General features: G+C 40.7%; 1 protein-coding gene across 18 annotated transcripts in view; it reads right to left on the bottom strand.

The window, feature by feature from the left end:
• The window catches only part of FOXP1 (forkhead box P1), a 629,322-nt gene that overhangs the window by 70,499 nt on the left and 541,025 nt on the right, over nucleotides 1-17,798 (bottom strand). For all 18 annotated transcript variants that reach the window (XM_053930432.1, XM_071222259.1, XM_045192423.3 and 15 more), the window contains one exon: nucleotides 13,688-13,892. In XM_053930432.1, the coding sequence (XP_053786407.1) occupies nucleotides 13,688-13,892 (205 nt within the window). The remainder of the gene's footprint in view (nucleotides 1-13,687; nucleotides 13,893-17,798) is intronic.

Genomic DNA, 17,798 nt, shown 5'->3' with positions numbered 1-17,798 from the left:
GTTTCTGCTAAACATACACCAAATCTGTTGGGTGACACTGATCAGGAATATCCTGGCCTACGCCGTTGAGTCAGTGGGTTTGACAACTCAAACTTCATAGTTTCCAAACTCTAGGTCTGCCCTACATATCATCTAGACTTGGGTGGTGCCCCTGCACTTGGAAGTAGAGAATATGTGTGAGTAAGTAGGGTCTTGAATTAACTTTTCAGGAAGATAATACCACAAAATGCCAGGTGAAGAAAAGGATTTTTAAAGACTGGCAGGTTTATTTAAATTGGTCTTGGACAAAAATATATCTAGTATCTCTAATCTCTAAGTTCACAAATACCATTTCTTAGAATAATGCTTATTTCATTTAAAATAAAAAGAAGCCAATTTTAAGAAAATAATATAAATAATAATGTAAGAAGATATGGCTACTTCATAGTGATGGGACACATTACTAAAGTTTGGAAAACCAAAAGTTTATGAAGTATTCTTCAGGGAGACCCAGGGTACAGCTGAATTTGCTTCCTGAGCCGACACCGCCACAGAGGCAAGTTCCTGCACAGCACTTCCACTGGCATCTTCAGAGGGGAAGAAAGAGCCTCGGGGTCATCTGCTGCTTAGGGGACAAAGAACCACAAAGGGCACAATAGCACAATAAAGCATGTCCCATGCTTTTATGACTAGAACTTATCATTCAAGATCTGGAAGCTTCTCACCTGTAGGCTGTAGCTGTGACTAGTAATTGGCTGCTTTACCAACTGGGAGAACCTGAGGTTGATACCATGATAGGCGATAACTCTGGCAAGTTGTTTTCTCCACCATCCCCCATCACCAATCTGCCCCCATCTCCCTCTTCAGATACTTGGGGCAAAACATGCCATCTTGATTTCCTGACTCCTGCAGTATGGGCGTGCGGTAGCACAGTGGAGTGGGGAACGAGGGCCGAGTTTCTGAGGCCGTTTGGTGCATTCCAGGCAGTCCATCACAAACACAGAGCAGGTGATGATAAAGGCTGAATGCCTGTGTTTGCCTGGTGCTGAGTGAAGGAATAAATAAAGGAAAAGACCAAGAAGAGGCAGAGGTCCAGCTTTTGTTTCTGCCACCAGTAATGTTTATCCCGAGTTTGAGTTTACCACTGATAGCATTAACACTGGGATCTTGTTAAGAAAACAGAATGCTTTCCAAAGAGTGGCTGTGAGCAACTGTGTCAATACAGAAAAGGGCCCACTAATCCCAAAATTACTGACAGCATTCGGCAGGCTGTCATGAGGACAGTGCAAGTGTGTTCGCATCGGTGGGTCAAAGGTCTGTGGGGAACCTTGCCCATGTGTTACAGGAACCAACAATACCCAGAACACCAAAGAACACAAATCTCAGTTCCAGTTCTAATTCTTCTTATCCAATGCCTCTCCCCAGTACTCTGTGGATGTCAGCACAGTAACACTCTACACTCAAAGGAATCATGTAACTGTAGTGGAGGGCCAGATGAGAAAGCACAGATTAAAGAACAAGTAAACTGAAGACACAAATTGGCTTAAAAACACATGCATTTGTTTCCTTCAAGTGACTCCACTGCATTAAACTCTTCTCTCTTTTTTTTTTGTTGTTCAGCTGGTTTAAACAAACATCTAATTTGTGAAAAACATGGTTTTGGGTTTCTGGAACAGAGTCTCTACACTGGGATTCATAAGAAGATTCATGGGTGGCTGGTCAGGAGAATATTAAAATTTATTTATTAAGGCAATATTAGAACTTTATATGAATATACATGTGTGCATGTGTACACATTTCTCCCCCGCCCCAGGCCTCTAATTTTTATAACATAGGTAAAATATGAGACATGTATAATTAATTAAGCAGACACTTAGAAGGTGTGCAGTTTCAAGAATTTTAATAATGGTGGGGTGAATGAATAATCAAATACCTTGGGAGGCCATGCGCATGGACTGTGACCAAGTTTTCTTCCTCTCTGAAAGAGTTTTGCCCAATTCTCCAGTTGGGGGAAGAGAAGGAAAACTGAACTGCTGGCTGGTACATAAAATGTAACATTTGATCTGGTCCTCAAAGTATCAGTAGGAGCTCAACTGCTACAAGGAATATAATGAGAATAGGCAGATGACTGAAGCATAAAAAGCATTTCGAAGCATGTTTAGCCAGTCCTCCAAATAATTCTGATGCAAGCTAAAGGTTGAGAATTGACTCTTAGCAGAAACGCAAACTCAGTCTCTTATTTGGAGCATCAGTCAGTATCGACAAAGGCTACCCAGGTCCTCCTATAGCATCAGTGGCCAAAGGGTAGCATGTACTCTTAATACAGATTCTTGATCTTTAATGTCTCATTAGTGCTCCTTCTTCTAAACATTTCGTCTAGTCTCTGCAGTAAAATGCAGCACCTACTGCCTACAGACTGGCGGGCCTAGGTGACCGGGATGCATCAGTCAGTAAGAGACACGGAACCTTTCCTTCACGGAGCTCACTGTGTTAAAAAAATCTTACCTGATGCACCTGTGGGGGTGGAAAAACATACACTACAATATTCCACTAGTGCTCATTTTAAACAAATTATACACTATCATGTTTACTATATACTACTGTCACTGAATTTATTACCTTATGTTGCGAGAGTCAGTTTCCATGTTTGTGTCTCTGATTAGACTGTGAGCTCCTAAAGGGGAAGAACTATGTTGTAGTCACCTTTTAACTCCCAGAACCTACACAGTCAGTATGCAATAAATGCTCAGAAAATGTGGTTTGAATGAATAAGTGACTTTAACAATAATTGTTAATATTTATTGAGTCTCTACTGTGTGCCAGAGACTAATGTGAATGAATACCATGTATTAACTCATTTAATCCTCACAGTTAATCTATGAGGCATGGCTTCACAGATTTCCATTTCACAGATATCCGTTTCCATCTCACAGATAAAAAAAAAAACAAAAACCAAAAACTGGGGCATACCAAGATTTAAGTAACTTTAAGTGGGCAGCCTGTATTGGAATGCAGGCAGTCCAGCTTCAGAGACCACATTCATAATTACTAAAAACACAGCTGCCCCCACACTAGAGGTATGGGCCTTGACTGAGCAAAACATGGCGTCCTCTTTCCCCTGCCTCGGGGCATTTGCTCCCGCTGCATCTTCTGCCTGGAAGGCTCTTCCCTCCCTTTTTCACATCTGCTCAAGAGTCACTTCCTCAGAAAGTCTTTGCCATACCAAGCAATTTACTCAAATAGTAACATTAGCTTCACTCTTCCCCCTTCCCTGCTTCCTTTTTTTTCAGAACTTGATTATGTCTGTCTTTCTAGTAATGTAATTACTTGTGTGTTCTATGTCTCTCCTACAACGTCAACTCCATGAGGACAGACGGTCCAGCTCATGGCTGCATCCCCAGAGCCTGGGACATGAGGAGCATGGGTAGAGCCTGGTAAGTTTCGTGGAATGAGTGGATACACATTAGTGCGGTGCAGCAGCTTCTGTGCTGCTTAGGAATACATTTCTGTTGAACTCTGGACAACTTTCCATTTATCTTTCAGTTTCTTTTTAGTTCTGTCTGTATAATCCCATAATTTATTCAAAGGCCACTGGATTATTCCAGTTCTTGGTTTCACTTTTTTTCTAATTAATCTGCCATTTATTTCTCACACTGATCTTTAACACTAGACATCTTGTTTTTGTCATAAACATGACTCATAGAAAAATGTAAGCTGAATTGGCTCCTATGTATCAAAATGTTCCCATCAATATTTCAGATTTAAAAAAAAGAGACAGAGCCACGGATGCCTGCCCAGGTCTAAGGTCTATTATAATAATTTCAGTGCAGGTTTAGCCTTTTAGATGCATAACCTGAAATCCCATTGGATGACTAAAATGGCTCCTCTTAAAACCAAAGACCACATCGTTTTATAAAAACACTTTAGGTTTTTCATTATCTTCTGCCATAATGTACCTTCACTTTCAACATTCACAGCCAAGATGTAAAATACAAATACAGAAAAGATTCTTCAAAGGTATAGATTCCTCAAACTATTTTTTAAAAAGGAAAAGAAAAAAAGAAAAATGGACATAATCAACTTTGCCAATGGACTGATTTCCTTGAAGACTATAAAAGGAATGAAATTTGAAGGTCACAGAAGAATGTCTCTTTGTTTAGGGAAGTCTTACAGGTAGCATAAGTATCATCAGCTACAGTTGCTATGGGGTCTGTGTGTTTACCAAACAACACAAGTAGTTACACAAAAGCAGAACAACATTTGAGAATATAAATGGAGAAGGCTTTACCTTCTGGTAAATTTTTCACAGTGCCTTTAAAAAGATTCCTTTTTCTCACCTTATTTATGGGAAAATATCCCCGTTTTCTTGATTCTCCCTGTTTCAGTTCTAACAACACTAGGAAATGTTTCATTCTGATTTCTAAGACTGAGAATGATTTTCTCTTTCCTTTCCCTTTCCTCACTTTAAGACTTAAAAAGAAAAACTAATTAACTAAATAAACTAACCCAACAATCCAAACTGTACATTGAAAATAGTTTTCACAATTGAAAATGCAAAAACAGAGAACAAAAGCTGCAGAACTCACAGAAGGATTCCAGTGCAAGTACACCACGCTCAAACTGAGTTGACCCATGAGAAAACTACCCAGAAAAGGTCTCTGTGTGCGTGTTTCATGCACCTGAACTGTACTACCTGCTTCTAAAAACGAATCAGGGGAAAAGGAAGCCAGTAAGGCTCTTCGGGAATTTCTGGGTTGAGTGTGACCACGAACAACGTCCCTGCGGAGCTTGCTGGGAGTGGAAGCCCCCTCTTCACACTGCACTGAGCACAGTACCCAGCAGGCTCAGCCGGAGTCTTTCTGTGAATGGGACAGACTGCCATCTGGATGAAGACACTGACAAGCTGGACGAATCCTGGTGCCATGTGCCCAGGGGACTGTCCCATATTAACACCACCTGGGCTGTGCAGTCATGCTCTGTATGTCAGAGGCACTTGAGGGGCCCATCAGGGTGTTAGTTTTGAGTACACACAAAAAGGAAAATTACAGTTAAGAGAATTCTCTGGCGAGCATATCTGTTGCTCAGTTCCCAAAATAGTTTCCCAAAGGAACAGTTATCTTCTTTATTCACACGGGCAGAATGACAAGCTGGAACACATATTAACAATTTCCCTTTGTGAGCTTCCACTATTGTTTTAATGAGTAGGATATACTTTATAATATACTTATGCTTTGACTGGTTACAAAGGGGGTGGAATACAGAAGTCCAGGATGGCTATGCGTATGCAGTACATGCATCTGCGTCACCCGAGGGAGCCGGCGAGCGTGTGCGGCTCCTCGGGAAGAGCCGCAGAACCAGGCTGCGGGTAACACCGGTGCAAAGGCATCTTTGCAATCTTGAAAAAGAACACAACTTCCATTTAAGCCTCACGCAGAGGTGCCCCCTCATCGGGCCCATTAATGGCTTAAGAACGCAGGACTCCTACTTGTCACTGAAACAAGAATTAGAGCAATGCTAGGACTTTTCTAAGTCATACAACTTCTCTTTCCACTTTTGGATGGATCTAATATCTGGCAAAGAAAATTTTCTATTCATTTAACCCAACTGGCAAAGTGTACATTTCTACAAAACTCTTAACCCAGTACAAGGAACAGCGCCCCCAGAGTTCCCAAAAGACTGGTCCTCACTGTTCCTCTGCCGTACACTTTCCTTCACACTGTTGTTCTCATAATAAACACTGGGAAAGCTAATGCATATTTAGGAGGTGGCGGCACAGGCCCTTCCACACAAATGCAAACTCCTATAAAATGGTTGGGTACCAACAAAGGGATCTGGTAGGAAAAAACCCTATCAGCAGGAGCAACTCAACAGAGAAGAACGTCTTCCCTGCATGATGAGTGGCCCTGAGGGTTCACATATCGTTGTGGGGAAAGCTGGCAGCTGGACATGAAATAGCCCACAGTCAGGATTCCTGCTATACAGAATCCCAAGAAAAATATCAAAATCAAATGCATTTAAGAGAAACATAAAATGAACAAAACTCTCCAGGGCAATGATGTCATTTATTGGAAAGTATGTATCATTTAAACACAATGAAGAGAGAAAATTTATAAAGTCTAATGATGGTACGTTATGGTAAAAAGTACACAACAGCTCTCAGAGAATAATGATCGAGTTTTTCTTTTAATCACCTCACAAAGCAAACAGTCAAGAAAATCCATAAACTGATCACTTATGGAAAGCCAGTATTTTCAAGATTTCCTCCCTTTGTCCTCCCCGAATGTGTGAATGACGTGTGGTAAGTGCCATGCCACACTGCAGAGAGAACCTTGATTCCTCCTTCTCAGACCCGGGGCAGATTGGTTGCAAGCAACAAGGCAAACGCACCGCAGCTCTTCACAGCCGCACAGCTGTCAAACACCCAGCGGCGCATGGAGGGTACGAACTGCTGACTGGCTCCCAGATGCTTCTTTCTGACATAAGCGGAACGTTTTTGTCCTAAACAGGCTATTTCCCAAGCAGACAGACAAGGGACAGGTGATGCTATGAAGTGTCTGCTCTAGAGCAGAACAAAGGATCTGTACATTAGGCCATGACACCTGGCCATACCCCCTTCTCTTTCTGGTCTCCTAGAGATGACAGGACACACAAGGCCTGCTCTTTCTACACTCCATTGCTGGTCACCTGACTTAGTTTGACGCAAAAAGATGAGGGTAGGAGAACTTTCAGCGGAATAACTCGTGGGGCTTCTCCCAGACTATGGCTGAGCAGGTAGGTTTTTCCTCAGGCCAGGTCCTGATCTCTGAGTTCCATAGGCTGGCAAATGTAATCCAATAGCCTGGGGTGGAGGGTCTGTGGTAAGGATCAGCAGCCCACCTGGGAACCACCAGACTATGGTAGTCATTGCAAGGATTTGAGAGCTAGGGAGACCTCGGTTCCAGTCTCTACCTAGTTTCCTAGTTGTGTGGCTTCTGTAGGTTATGAAATCATTCTCAGCCCTACAATACCATTTGTACAAAAAGACAGTAAGTAGCCCATAGGGTTATTGTGAGGATTAACTAGGAAAATGAATATCAGGGCTGATGTCCAGTTCCTCATACATGTGGCAAGCACAAAGTAGTAGTTCAATAAATGGTGGCTGCATTACCATCACCATCACATGCCAGCTCTTCGCTCCGTCTCGCATTGCTACCTCTACTTTGCTGGCTCACACAAGAAGGGGAAGCAATCAGTTTTCAGATTTTTCACAAAAAACCCTTACTTCCAAACAGCGCCCAAACCAAGGTGACCTGAATGAACATGCCACTTGCATTGCTTCTCATGGCTAAGTATGCGTGCCACAGCCCTGGGCTTGCGCTACAGTGCAGATTCTGACTCAGCAGCTCCGGTGTGGCCTGGCACTCTGCATTTCCAACATGCCCCAAGCGGTGACCAAGTAGCTGACGTTGCTCAAGTCGCTTAGCAAGAACCTAGTGTACGTAGGACAAACACAAATTCCCACACCTCATCAGATCAGTGAAATCCAAATCTTTATGGCAGAAGCCTAGGAATCTGTATGTTTTAACAAATACTTGTGAGAATATCATCAGGAAATCGGAGGAACAGGGTCTTATTAGTTGAGGTTAGGAGTTGGCAAAATTTTTTCAGTAAATACTTTAGTCTTTGAGGGCCACATTGTTTTTGCTACACTGCTCAAGCCAGGCACTATAGCATAAAAGTAGCCAGCAATAATGTATAAATGAATGAGTATTGCCATGTTCCAATAAAACTTTATTTACAAAATGAGCAGTGGGTCAGATTCGGCTGGTCGGCTTCATTTGCTGATCTCTGTTATAGATCAACTGCCTCATCACATACTGGTAAAAAGTACCAGTGACAAACGTGAAGACAATTTGGGACAATTTGCCTGCAGGTTCTCCAACGTACTCCAATGGGAAATGAAGATTCGTGGTAAGCAGTGTGTTTAAATACTTCAAATCAAAAGAAATACAAAAGAAAGCATCTGTTTTTCAAAAACAACAACAAAACAAAACTGGCAATGAGGTAGAGCTACGCAGAATAATGGGAAGCTAGAGCTTACTGCTTAATTATCTGGCTCAAAAGGCCCTAAATATGAATATAAATAAAACTTAGAGGCTTGTGAAACTAGAACGGTTCTGAAACCAAGCTTCTAGAATTTTAGAAAATATACCAAAAGCACCAATATTTATTCATCAACACAGAATTTAGTTTAAAAAAAGAAAGAAAGAAAAAAAAAAAAAGAAAGCACCAGGTCTGTTCCAGAGTCCCTTGCCTTTTGAAAATAGTAAGGGCGGGTAAACACAAATGTTATTGTTACATAGTCAAATAAATGGCAACATGTCCAGAGGCCACAAATAAAAAACAGAGACTGTGTATCAAGTGAGACTGTCGGACGGTACACTAGCCAAGCAAAAACCTTCAGGGGTTACTTGAAAATAGCTGCCAACTGCAGAGTGTAGAAAATGCAAGTGACTGGAATGCACAGTGCGGAGTCAACAAATGAGAATGAAAACGAAAATGCAGGAAGGACGCTGTAAGTGGATGAAGGCAGTTTAGATCTCAGAGAGAAAGGGGTCCAATTTGGTCACCTGACTCTGAGAACAATATGACAGCTGCAACAAAAGAGGCTGTAACAATTGTGATCTTTCCAGAGTTTAAAGAAATCTCTTCACTTAATGCTTAAGGAAGCCTTGGAGCAAATACCTAGAAGAGCTATGAAACTGAGAAATACTAAAGTTACTAAACATTCACTGATGGTGGATGAGCTGAAAGCAAAAATCTGGGAAGGATCACAAAAAAAGGAATATTTCTAATATGTACTGCAGAGGACAGCTGAAATAAAATAAAGACCATATGATACAGCCCACGAGGAAGTGTAAGATTTATAAGGCAGGAGGGAAAGTGAGGATACTTTTAAAAGAGAGAGAGGCTTGTTCTGCATTTGCCTGTGTACAAATGTTACATGGGGTTCATTTTTGTTTTTTATGTGCTATTTCAAACCGTATAATTCATATTTTGCTAATCCTACTCACCCTCCCCCATTATGAAAGGCCTAGTAAATATCTGGGTCCAAGTTAAAAGAGGAAACTGCTTTTTCTTTTAAATATTCTAATTTGCACACAGTAGGTTAAATGGATACATGTGTTGTTGAATTGACTTTAAATTAAATTTAAAAATTCTTTTAGGAACATTGACTTTAATTTATCATAATTAAGCAGTCATGTGATGCTTAACGACAGGGATGCATTCTAAGAAATGCACCGCTGGGTGATTTCGTTGTTGAGCGAACATGACGGAGTGCGCTACACAAGCCTGGATGGTAAAGCCTACAACACACCTAGGCCCGTGGTACACAGCCTACTGCCCCTGGGCTACTAGGCTGGGCGCCATGTTACTGCACGAAACCACCCCAGATTAAATCAAGCGCGTGAAAAGGACACAATCAAGACAACATGGGATGAGATGTAGGAGGCTGCCGCCAGAGGCTCGTGGAAAACGGCACACTGTGTTACACGGTAAAAACCACACCGCAGGGAACACAGGAACCAGTGAGTCGGTTATCACTAGGTAATGTGTACTGTATATAATTGAATACGCTACACTTTTAAAGGACCGGCAGCACAATGGGTTTGTTTCCATCAGCAGCACCACAAACACGTGTAATGTGCTGTGACACTGTCGCTGGGTGACAGAAATGCTTCCGCCCCATCGCAGTTCTCTGGGGCCGCTGTTCTATACTCGGTCCGTCCATGACTGAAACGTCACTATAGATGCAGGACTATATCCACTTCTAGGCTGGATGCAAACGTCAAGTCTGTTTTATAAACTACAAGATAGGCTTGTAATCCGGATCGCGGTTATGCCACTAACCAGTCCTGAGACCCTGGGTCAGTTATTTAATCTCTATAACTCAATTTGTTCATCTGTAAAATGGATATAATAATCCCTACTGCTTCCCAGGGGTTATGTGGCTAAAATGAGACATGACTCCAAAGGCAGGAGTTTAGCCAGTGCTTGGTACAGAGAAAGAACTGATTAAATGTGAGCTCCCTCCCCTTTCCCTCATGCACCATAACATAATGTGATACTTAGAATTTTAATTCAGGCAATTACTTAAGTAGTAATTGCTATTTGTATTTACATAGCTGCTTTGATCCAAGAAGCTCCAAGGGCTTTACTAAATTTAGCATTTTAATAAATGTTTCATTTGCATTCTGTTGATTTTGTTTACCCACACAAAAGCTTGGAATTTCCGAAAACAAGACAGTCAGATAAGTTAAGAAAACAAGATAGTACCTTCATGTTTCAGATAGCCTAGGTCTGAACTTTGTCATTTACCTACGACACCACAACCACCTGACAGAAAAAGTCAGGAATATCCCTTTTCCTCTGCCAGCTCCATTCAGCTTCTGCAGCTGAAACCATCTCCTCTCCACCCCTCCACCCCCAATTCTCTCTCAGGCACTGTTGACAGAGGTACGTTTACTGCACCAATGAATTTATATATAATCAGCACAATAAATGTGATTAAATTGTCGGAAGAAAATCAAAGCATGAAGCACGGCGCCAGCCCTGAATTCTGATGATGCTGAACGCCTGTGACTGCAAAGGGACAGGATATTAAGAAGCCTTGATCTGGGTGTAGGTATTACCTCCCAAACCACATGGGCCATTCTTCCTGTCACAGTGCTGAATACTGAGAGAGATGTGTGGACCCTGCACAACAGGGAAGCGGGTTTCTTTCTATTGGTGATCTTTACCAAAGTGTGTTTTTTCCCTTCTCTACACTCAAGGGTTTACCCTGAATGATTTAATTATAATTTTCCTTGTGTAAGACAAATTAAAGAGGAGAGTAGGAGTGTCGTGCCAAGCACGTTATTTATCTCCATAACAGATTGCAGCTCACCAACCCCCAGAGCTGCTGGTGCTGGTGCCGAGGCAGCGAGCAGGAGCCCGCAAAATGTACGGCTCGGGCTGGAAAAAAACGCAGCCGGCCGGGAGACTGAGACATCTCAATACACCCAAAACAAAATCCCTCACAGTACTGCCTTTTTCCAACAAACTTTCACGTACAGCATTCCCAAATCCTTTCAAAAAGAATTCTTAACCTAAGATTAAGAGTTTGAGGGGTTAGATTATCTTTATTCAGAGTGGCAAGGGCTCTCTGGCTTGTTCCAATACTGCTTAGGAAACTGGTGGCAGGGGAGGGAGAGTATTACCCGGCCAGCTGGGGAGACCCTTGAAAGACAACATTCACAAATGCACAAGAGTCTGGGGCAAAACTTTTCCAAGGGAATCCTGAAAATTGAGAGCTCAGGATGTAACTGAGAATTTATTTTTATAGTGATAGCTTTCTGACCATTTTCCACTATTTAACAAGACACATGATGTTTAAATTAACCACAAGGTAAAACCATGTAACATTCATTGTAAGTACCTATATATACATGGTAGTTGAATTTTTAATGATCAATTCTGTAAGTTTGTAACTTTTGAATTATCTTCAACTTAAGGCACTCATTTGTCTTATTTGTTAAAATCAATTAAAATGTGCTAACTAGAATTTTCTTTTAATCCAGCCATATCTAGCAATCCACTAGATGATGTAACCTGAGAGATCTGAGACACAAAACAGTGGCATGTACTTGCACAGCTGCTGCTTTGCACGATCAGTTGGAAAATTCAGCTTGTTTTTACACCCAGATTAAGGCTCAGTAAGACCTGGATTCCTTTCTCAACCATATTCTAATTCTGACATGTAGTATACTGAAGATTATGCTCAACTTTTGTGCAGACAAATAAGGACCATTAAAAAAAGTCAAACAAACCTGTTCTCCTGGAATTAGACAGTCTATAAGCTCCATTCACTTTCAGAAGTGCTTTAAGACATGAAACAGGCTATTCTTCTCCCACTTGCCTCATTGCTAATCTATCACCTGACTGCAGATATGTAACCTTTTAGAATGAAACTGAGCACACTGCATCCAAACAAGAAGAGTTTGTGTCACAGGAAACCTGGGCAGGCTCCGCAGCAGCTGACAAGACTGCAACAAATCCCTGAAGAGCACCAGTGGGCACCTCCTGCTCTGCCCGTGGGTCACCAAGTAACTCAGCACTTCGCAGTGAGTGGAGGCATCAGCCTGAGGGCAACAAAGCAAGTGCAGCAAAGGACAACACCCCAAAGCCTTCTCTTTAAAGCTATGGAAGTGTTCGTATTTTTTTTTAAATAACAAAAACATTGTAAAAGATTATAAAGCAAGAGCTAAGACTGGCTTCCAGACAAACCAATCTATCCTAATTGGAAACAAACCAATCTATCCAGAAGCCACATTTAGTCCAATGGCTCCAAACTGGTTCTGACCATCCTCCATTCCGTGCCTCAAATTCTTCTAAACCAGAAAGTTTAAAGCATCTTTTAATTCTTCTGTCTTCCACAGAAACTCCAAACTGATCTTGAAAGGTTAGTTGCAAGTTTGGTTGAAACATACACAAATCTCATCTGGGGAACCTGTCATGGCTTTTACACTTGAATGCGACTCAAACACATACTCATATTCAGATAACGCTGTCTGTGATTTCTAAGCTCTACATGGACAAAATGCTACTGGCATAAAGATACAAATCTAATTAAAACAGTGGGCTTCCTGATATTTGACATTCAAACATATATGAAATTATATTTGTAATTGCTTATGTGAAAAACATAATTCAAAAACTTTCCCTGAGTTATTTTTATTAAAACACAAAATATAAAATTTGTTTTTTCCCATGGAAATGGCACTGGACTATCATACATTACTTCTAAAGTGTCTTCTATCTGTAGAAGCTCTGCATCATGAAACAATAGGAAATGGTTTAAAAACAGTAAATGTAAAGACCTTTTTAAAGTTTAAGAGCATTATTTGTATATTTTACTTTTGAAAAGCATTCAAGAGTAGCATTAATGCTTCTGGGAGCTAAGATACGATCACAGAATGACAGCTCCATCTTCTCAGAACTGTATGCTCACACGATGGCTCTCTACAGCCTTAGCTTCAACATCCAAATGAAAGCTCAGGGCTATTTAAAGTATCAAATCTTAACTTCCAAACAGAAATACAGCAACTGAGACAATGCTACACTACATCCCATGATCACGAGAAGGGGTGCTTCCTATGTTTGGGTGTATATACCCACAGGGGCCCCTTCCATCTCTCCATCCTTCGAACCTTCATCAAAGGTTTGTTTTTTAAAAGGCTACGTGCTCTGGGGACACAATGCGAAAAAGATGGGCTCCATGCCTTTAAGGAGGGCAGTGGAGAGGAGGGTAAGTTACATTTTTTCTCAAACCATAATTCAGAACTGCCCACAGCAGACACTGCCATTCCCTTAGAAGGCATTGAGAGCCAAAGAAATGCTTGTATGAGTGAATGCTTGGCAGACAGAGGAAGCCTGGAGGCCTCAAAACCAAAAGACTCTGCCTAGGTCCCTAAGTTTAGGTTAGATCCACACAAGTGCTAATTTCATGTTGAAAGGTGAAAATAATTAGATGCTTCACACCCAAACAATACTGAATGCATTCGTAAGTAATTATATACATGTTCACATCCCATGGAGCCAATTAGGGATCCTGGAGATATGATGAGGCACAACCACCCCTCCTCCACATTAAAGACTTTTGTGGACACATCTCAGGGGCCGTGCCTACCTTTCCCTTTTGGGGGTGTGGACTGAGAGCTGTCCATTGGTAGAGGCATGTGGGTTCATTATTAAGGAGGATTTGGAAGGGGCAGAGGAAGAGACACATGTCGTGGTCAGATCCAAACTGCTGTGATTGTTGCCTGTGGTTTCTTCTGTAGCGTGAGCACTCGTCACTTCTTTCCAGAGCTGCTGCAGTTCAGCTGGAATCATGCCTGAAACAAACAAACTGGATAATTAAATCAATTAACAGCCAATTCTGTCCTCTTCAAACAGTAATTAAATCAAAGAGTCAGTAAACAAAGCCTAGTGTTAGGGTTTTTTTTTTTTTTTTTTTTTTTGTATATGCAGTTTTCTTTCCCTCCCACCTAAATCAAATAATGGTAGGAACAACCCTGTCCTCCCCTGAGCACAGGTGAAGTGTCCCCATCAAAACACAGCTACTCTGCCAAGACAGTACGCCTCCAGCCAAACCGTGGTTTCTAGATTTGAGGGGAGAAAAAAAAGTAGATAGATGTTATGTATTTTTAGACACAAAGAAGGACTCAAAATAAATTTGTTCGGCAATACTATAATGACAACATGAACCACAAAATGAGTAATTTTTGTGCTTAAGTCTTAAATGATGACAAATAGCTTTGTTATTAAGTATAGTTTTTATTAATCACTTTTAGACATAAATTATGAATTCATATCATCTTCCTGAAATGCTTTTCAACTTTTAACAGTCAAATTGATTATACTATGATTATTTCATTAACACACCTATCTTCCTCATTAATTTTGGTTTCTAGTACCACATGCTTAATTGATGGATGTGTCTACTGAAAAACTGTGTAACTTTTTATACAAGTAACACTATTATCACTGTCATTTCTTAGATCAATGCTAATGAACCATTGCAGAATAAAATGAAAATGTAAAGTTGGAGTAATAAAGTTCTCATTTTTAAGGGGATCAAAATGGACATGGGTCTTAGGGAGTAAGGGTCAACCTGTATTTTAAATCTCCAAGAGATACAATCAGTATGCGCATCTCACTCTTGCGGCCTCACAGCCTTTATTCTGGTGGCAAGCCTCTGCAGCCCGCGATTTCCAAATCCTACCTCAAGGCATGTTCTAGTGCACACATGCACAGGAGAACAATAATCTAAGTAGCAACTAACAGCAAGTGCAACTTCCATTGAGAAGACACCTCAGAGAGATCATGAGCCCTGTCCATCAGAAGGCAATCCCATGGTAGGACTGGACGTCTGGGCTGCAGTTGCTGGTTTCAGTCAACTAACACAACCATGTAGAAAGCTGGTCATTTTCTGACTATACAGCAGCAACTGAAACAGGCATGTTTCTTACCAAATCTAAGGTACTGAATTAAAAAAGAAGGCTGTGTGCATTATATTCATTTGAAACACATAATAAAAAATGCCAAGGTCTAAATTTAATTTATTTTCGTCATTTAGAATACAATGGATAGATAATCATCTCAATGTGATCAGCCAAACATCTTTACTTTGCTAAACTGTTAAAGATTTTAATTATGCTAGCATTGGAGAGCACTGGTCTAATGAGGCGATGGACTCCAGAGAATCCGAGTGGTTAAGAACTGTGAAATGAGTCTGATAGGATTTTTTTATATTCACCGTGGATCGTTTGCATATCAAAGAGGAGTAAATTATTGCACAGCAGACCAATACCCTTCTCCGCCTTTCTGAGAGGAGCAGTAACAAAAACAGTTGGACTCTCCTAATGGTTCTCCACAAAAATGTTCAAATGCTGAAGGATTTGCAATTAATATATATTATAAAGGCAGCTTCAAATGATACATTAAGTGGTCAGATATTCTTAGAATACATTCTCAACAGCCAAGACAGTTTTCTTCTTCCTTCACAAAAATCAAATGCCAATTATATTTTGATGGATTTTGTCCCAAATGAGCATTTAGTTAGTAGGCATATTCAATTATTACTTGTCCCTTGAAATTAAACCTCGGAGGCAAATTAAACAAAGGGAAAGGTCACTATAGAATCCTGTGTCCAGTTTTTCTGCATCTGGGCTGTTATTTTCAAATATCTTGTGAAGTGACATGTGGGATGTGTCTGTCACTGACAGGCCTGCCAGCGATGTCTGCACACCAGCAATTACCTGTGAATGTGGCTGACCCTCGGACCACTGGTTACTCAATTGAAACAACAGTGAATAGGCTTGTCTGTTGGTGACAGAATATTGATATAAAGCTGTATCAAGTCAACACCTATTTTTATTTTCCAGGGAGTAAATACACTTGAAAAGAACAAGCCACTATTTTTCCATTCAAACTAACTGATTTCTGGGTCAGCTGCAAGGGAGGTGGGAAGAGTGGAGGAACGCCGGTGTTAACAAATGTGTTAGCACTTTCCCTCTGAAAAAAAGAGCAGAACTTTGAAGCCATTTTAAAAATACAGTGAATTAAGCCTGTTAAAAAAAATAAACACTAAAAGTAATCTGTGTATCTAGCAAATGAAGACAGAGACAAATGTCTTGTCACACAGAGGGAATTCTCAGCTACTCTACTCTCCTTTTACCCCAACAAACTAGTCAATCGGTTTCATCATCCACAGGGGAGAAAGGGTAAATAAAATGGTAACTCACTGACTGACAACACATGGACTTCCGGGTCAAATTTCAATATAATAATTCCATTCAAGAATATTCTCATTAGATTTAGAAGAAAGTAGTCAAATCAATTTCCTCCATCAGTGCTACACCTTGTTAGTGTTGTTAAAGGATGCTTTTATTTGACAGCCAAGACCATGTGACAGAATTAAGACAGATAAAAGGTAAACTCATCACTCATCAGATTAAATGGATATCAAATTTCCAGAAACCAAACATTTTTTTCCAAAATAGTAGATAGGAATAATCCTACAGAGTTAAATCCATTAACAAGCACATATTCAAGCAATGAGTTTTCTCCAATCTATAGTTTACACTTACAAATTAAATAATTGGAACGACATTGAAAGTATATTTCCATATGGATGTATTGGTGCTGGGAAGGATTGTATGATTAAAGAGACCAAGGAGAAAAACAGATATGCCCATTACATAAAATAGAGAAAAGGCCCTATAATAACCTTAAAAACAACAAAAATATGCCTCCATTCCAAAACCTTCGGGGGGGAAAAAAAGGGTCTTCAAAATATTTCTCTCTCCCCCCATTCCTACACTTTGACATTTGCATACATGTTTAAGGTAACTTAGCCAAGGTCATGAGCAGTATGTAAAAGAGTCTTCAGGGTTATATCATGATGTGGGCATTTCCTGCTATTTTAATACATAACCCCTCTGCCTTGCTACCTTTCTTTTGCCAGGATAACTGGCCCCTTCATTATAAAGGAAAATGCAGACACAGGTTTAAAAAATGTATGTTGTGGGGACAGTTGACAGATTACTGTTCATGGAACTCAATTTTACAACCCCAGGTATCACTGGCTCAAAGAAAGAGTTGATCAACCTTTTTTTGTCCTTGTACACTCACACCCAGGTGACCATGTTCGAGCAAGCAGAAAGTTGATTTAAACCTCATAATGACATCAGAAAAAAAATTGTGTTCTCGTCCAACATAACTGAATTCTCAAGCCACATTGGATAAAGGGGTAGGGGAGACAAAACCCAACCTCCTCCTTCCCCAAAAGATGCTCATGACATTGGGAGATCGCTTCACTGCAAGCACCTGACTCCAGAAATAGTTAATGTTTACGCATCTTAGGCATACATGAAGGCATCCTTTAGATTTTAAATATGCATCTTCCTAATGTTGCAGGGACTAATAGTTACAGCACACTGCTAAGCCTATCAATCAATGCCATGGCTAGCGAATTACCTACCAGTGTCTCTGATATGTTACTGCAGAGATTACACTTCATGCATCACCACGTTCATTTTTTTCACATTACACATGAGCTTGTCTTGTCACTGCCCAATTGCCCTCTTTTGGACAGCTTAACTGATGTACTACAACAATGAACTTTAGTGGGCAAACTTAACAGTACAGGAGCAGAGGGAAAAGATAAGAGAGGTTGATACCTGAGTCCAATGGGTGTGTCAGAGCAGCCTGCAATGTTTCCAACAATAAACCCAAAG

The sequence above is a fragment of the Desmodus rotundus genome, chromosome 8, assembly GCF_022682495.2.
Source record: "Desmodus rotundus isolate HL8 chromosome 8, HLdesRot8A.1, whole genome shotgun sequence".
In the NCBI taxonomy this organism is placed as follows: Eukaryota; Metazoa; Chordata; class Mammalia; order Chiroptera; family Phyllostomidae; genus Desmodus; species Desmodus rotundus.
Note: the sequence above shows the minus strand (reverse complement) of the source record. Positions and strands in the feature narration are given on the sequence as shown.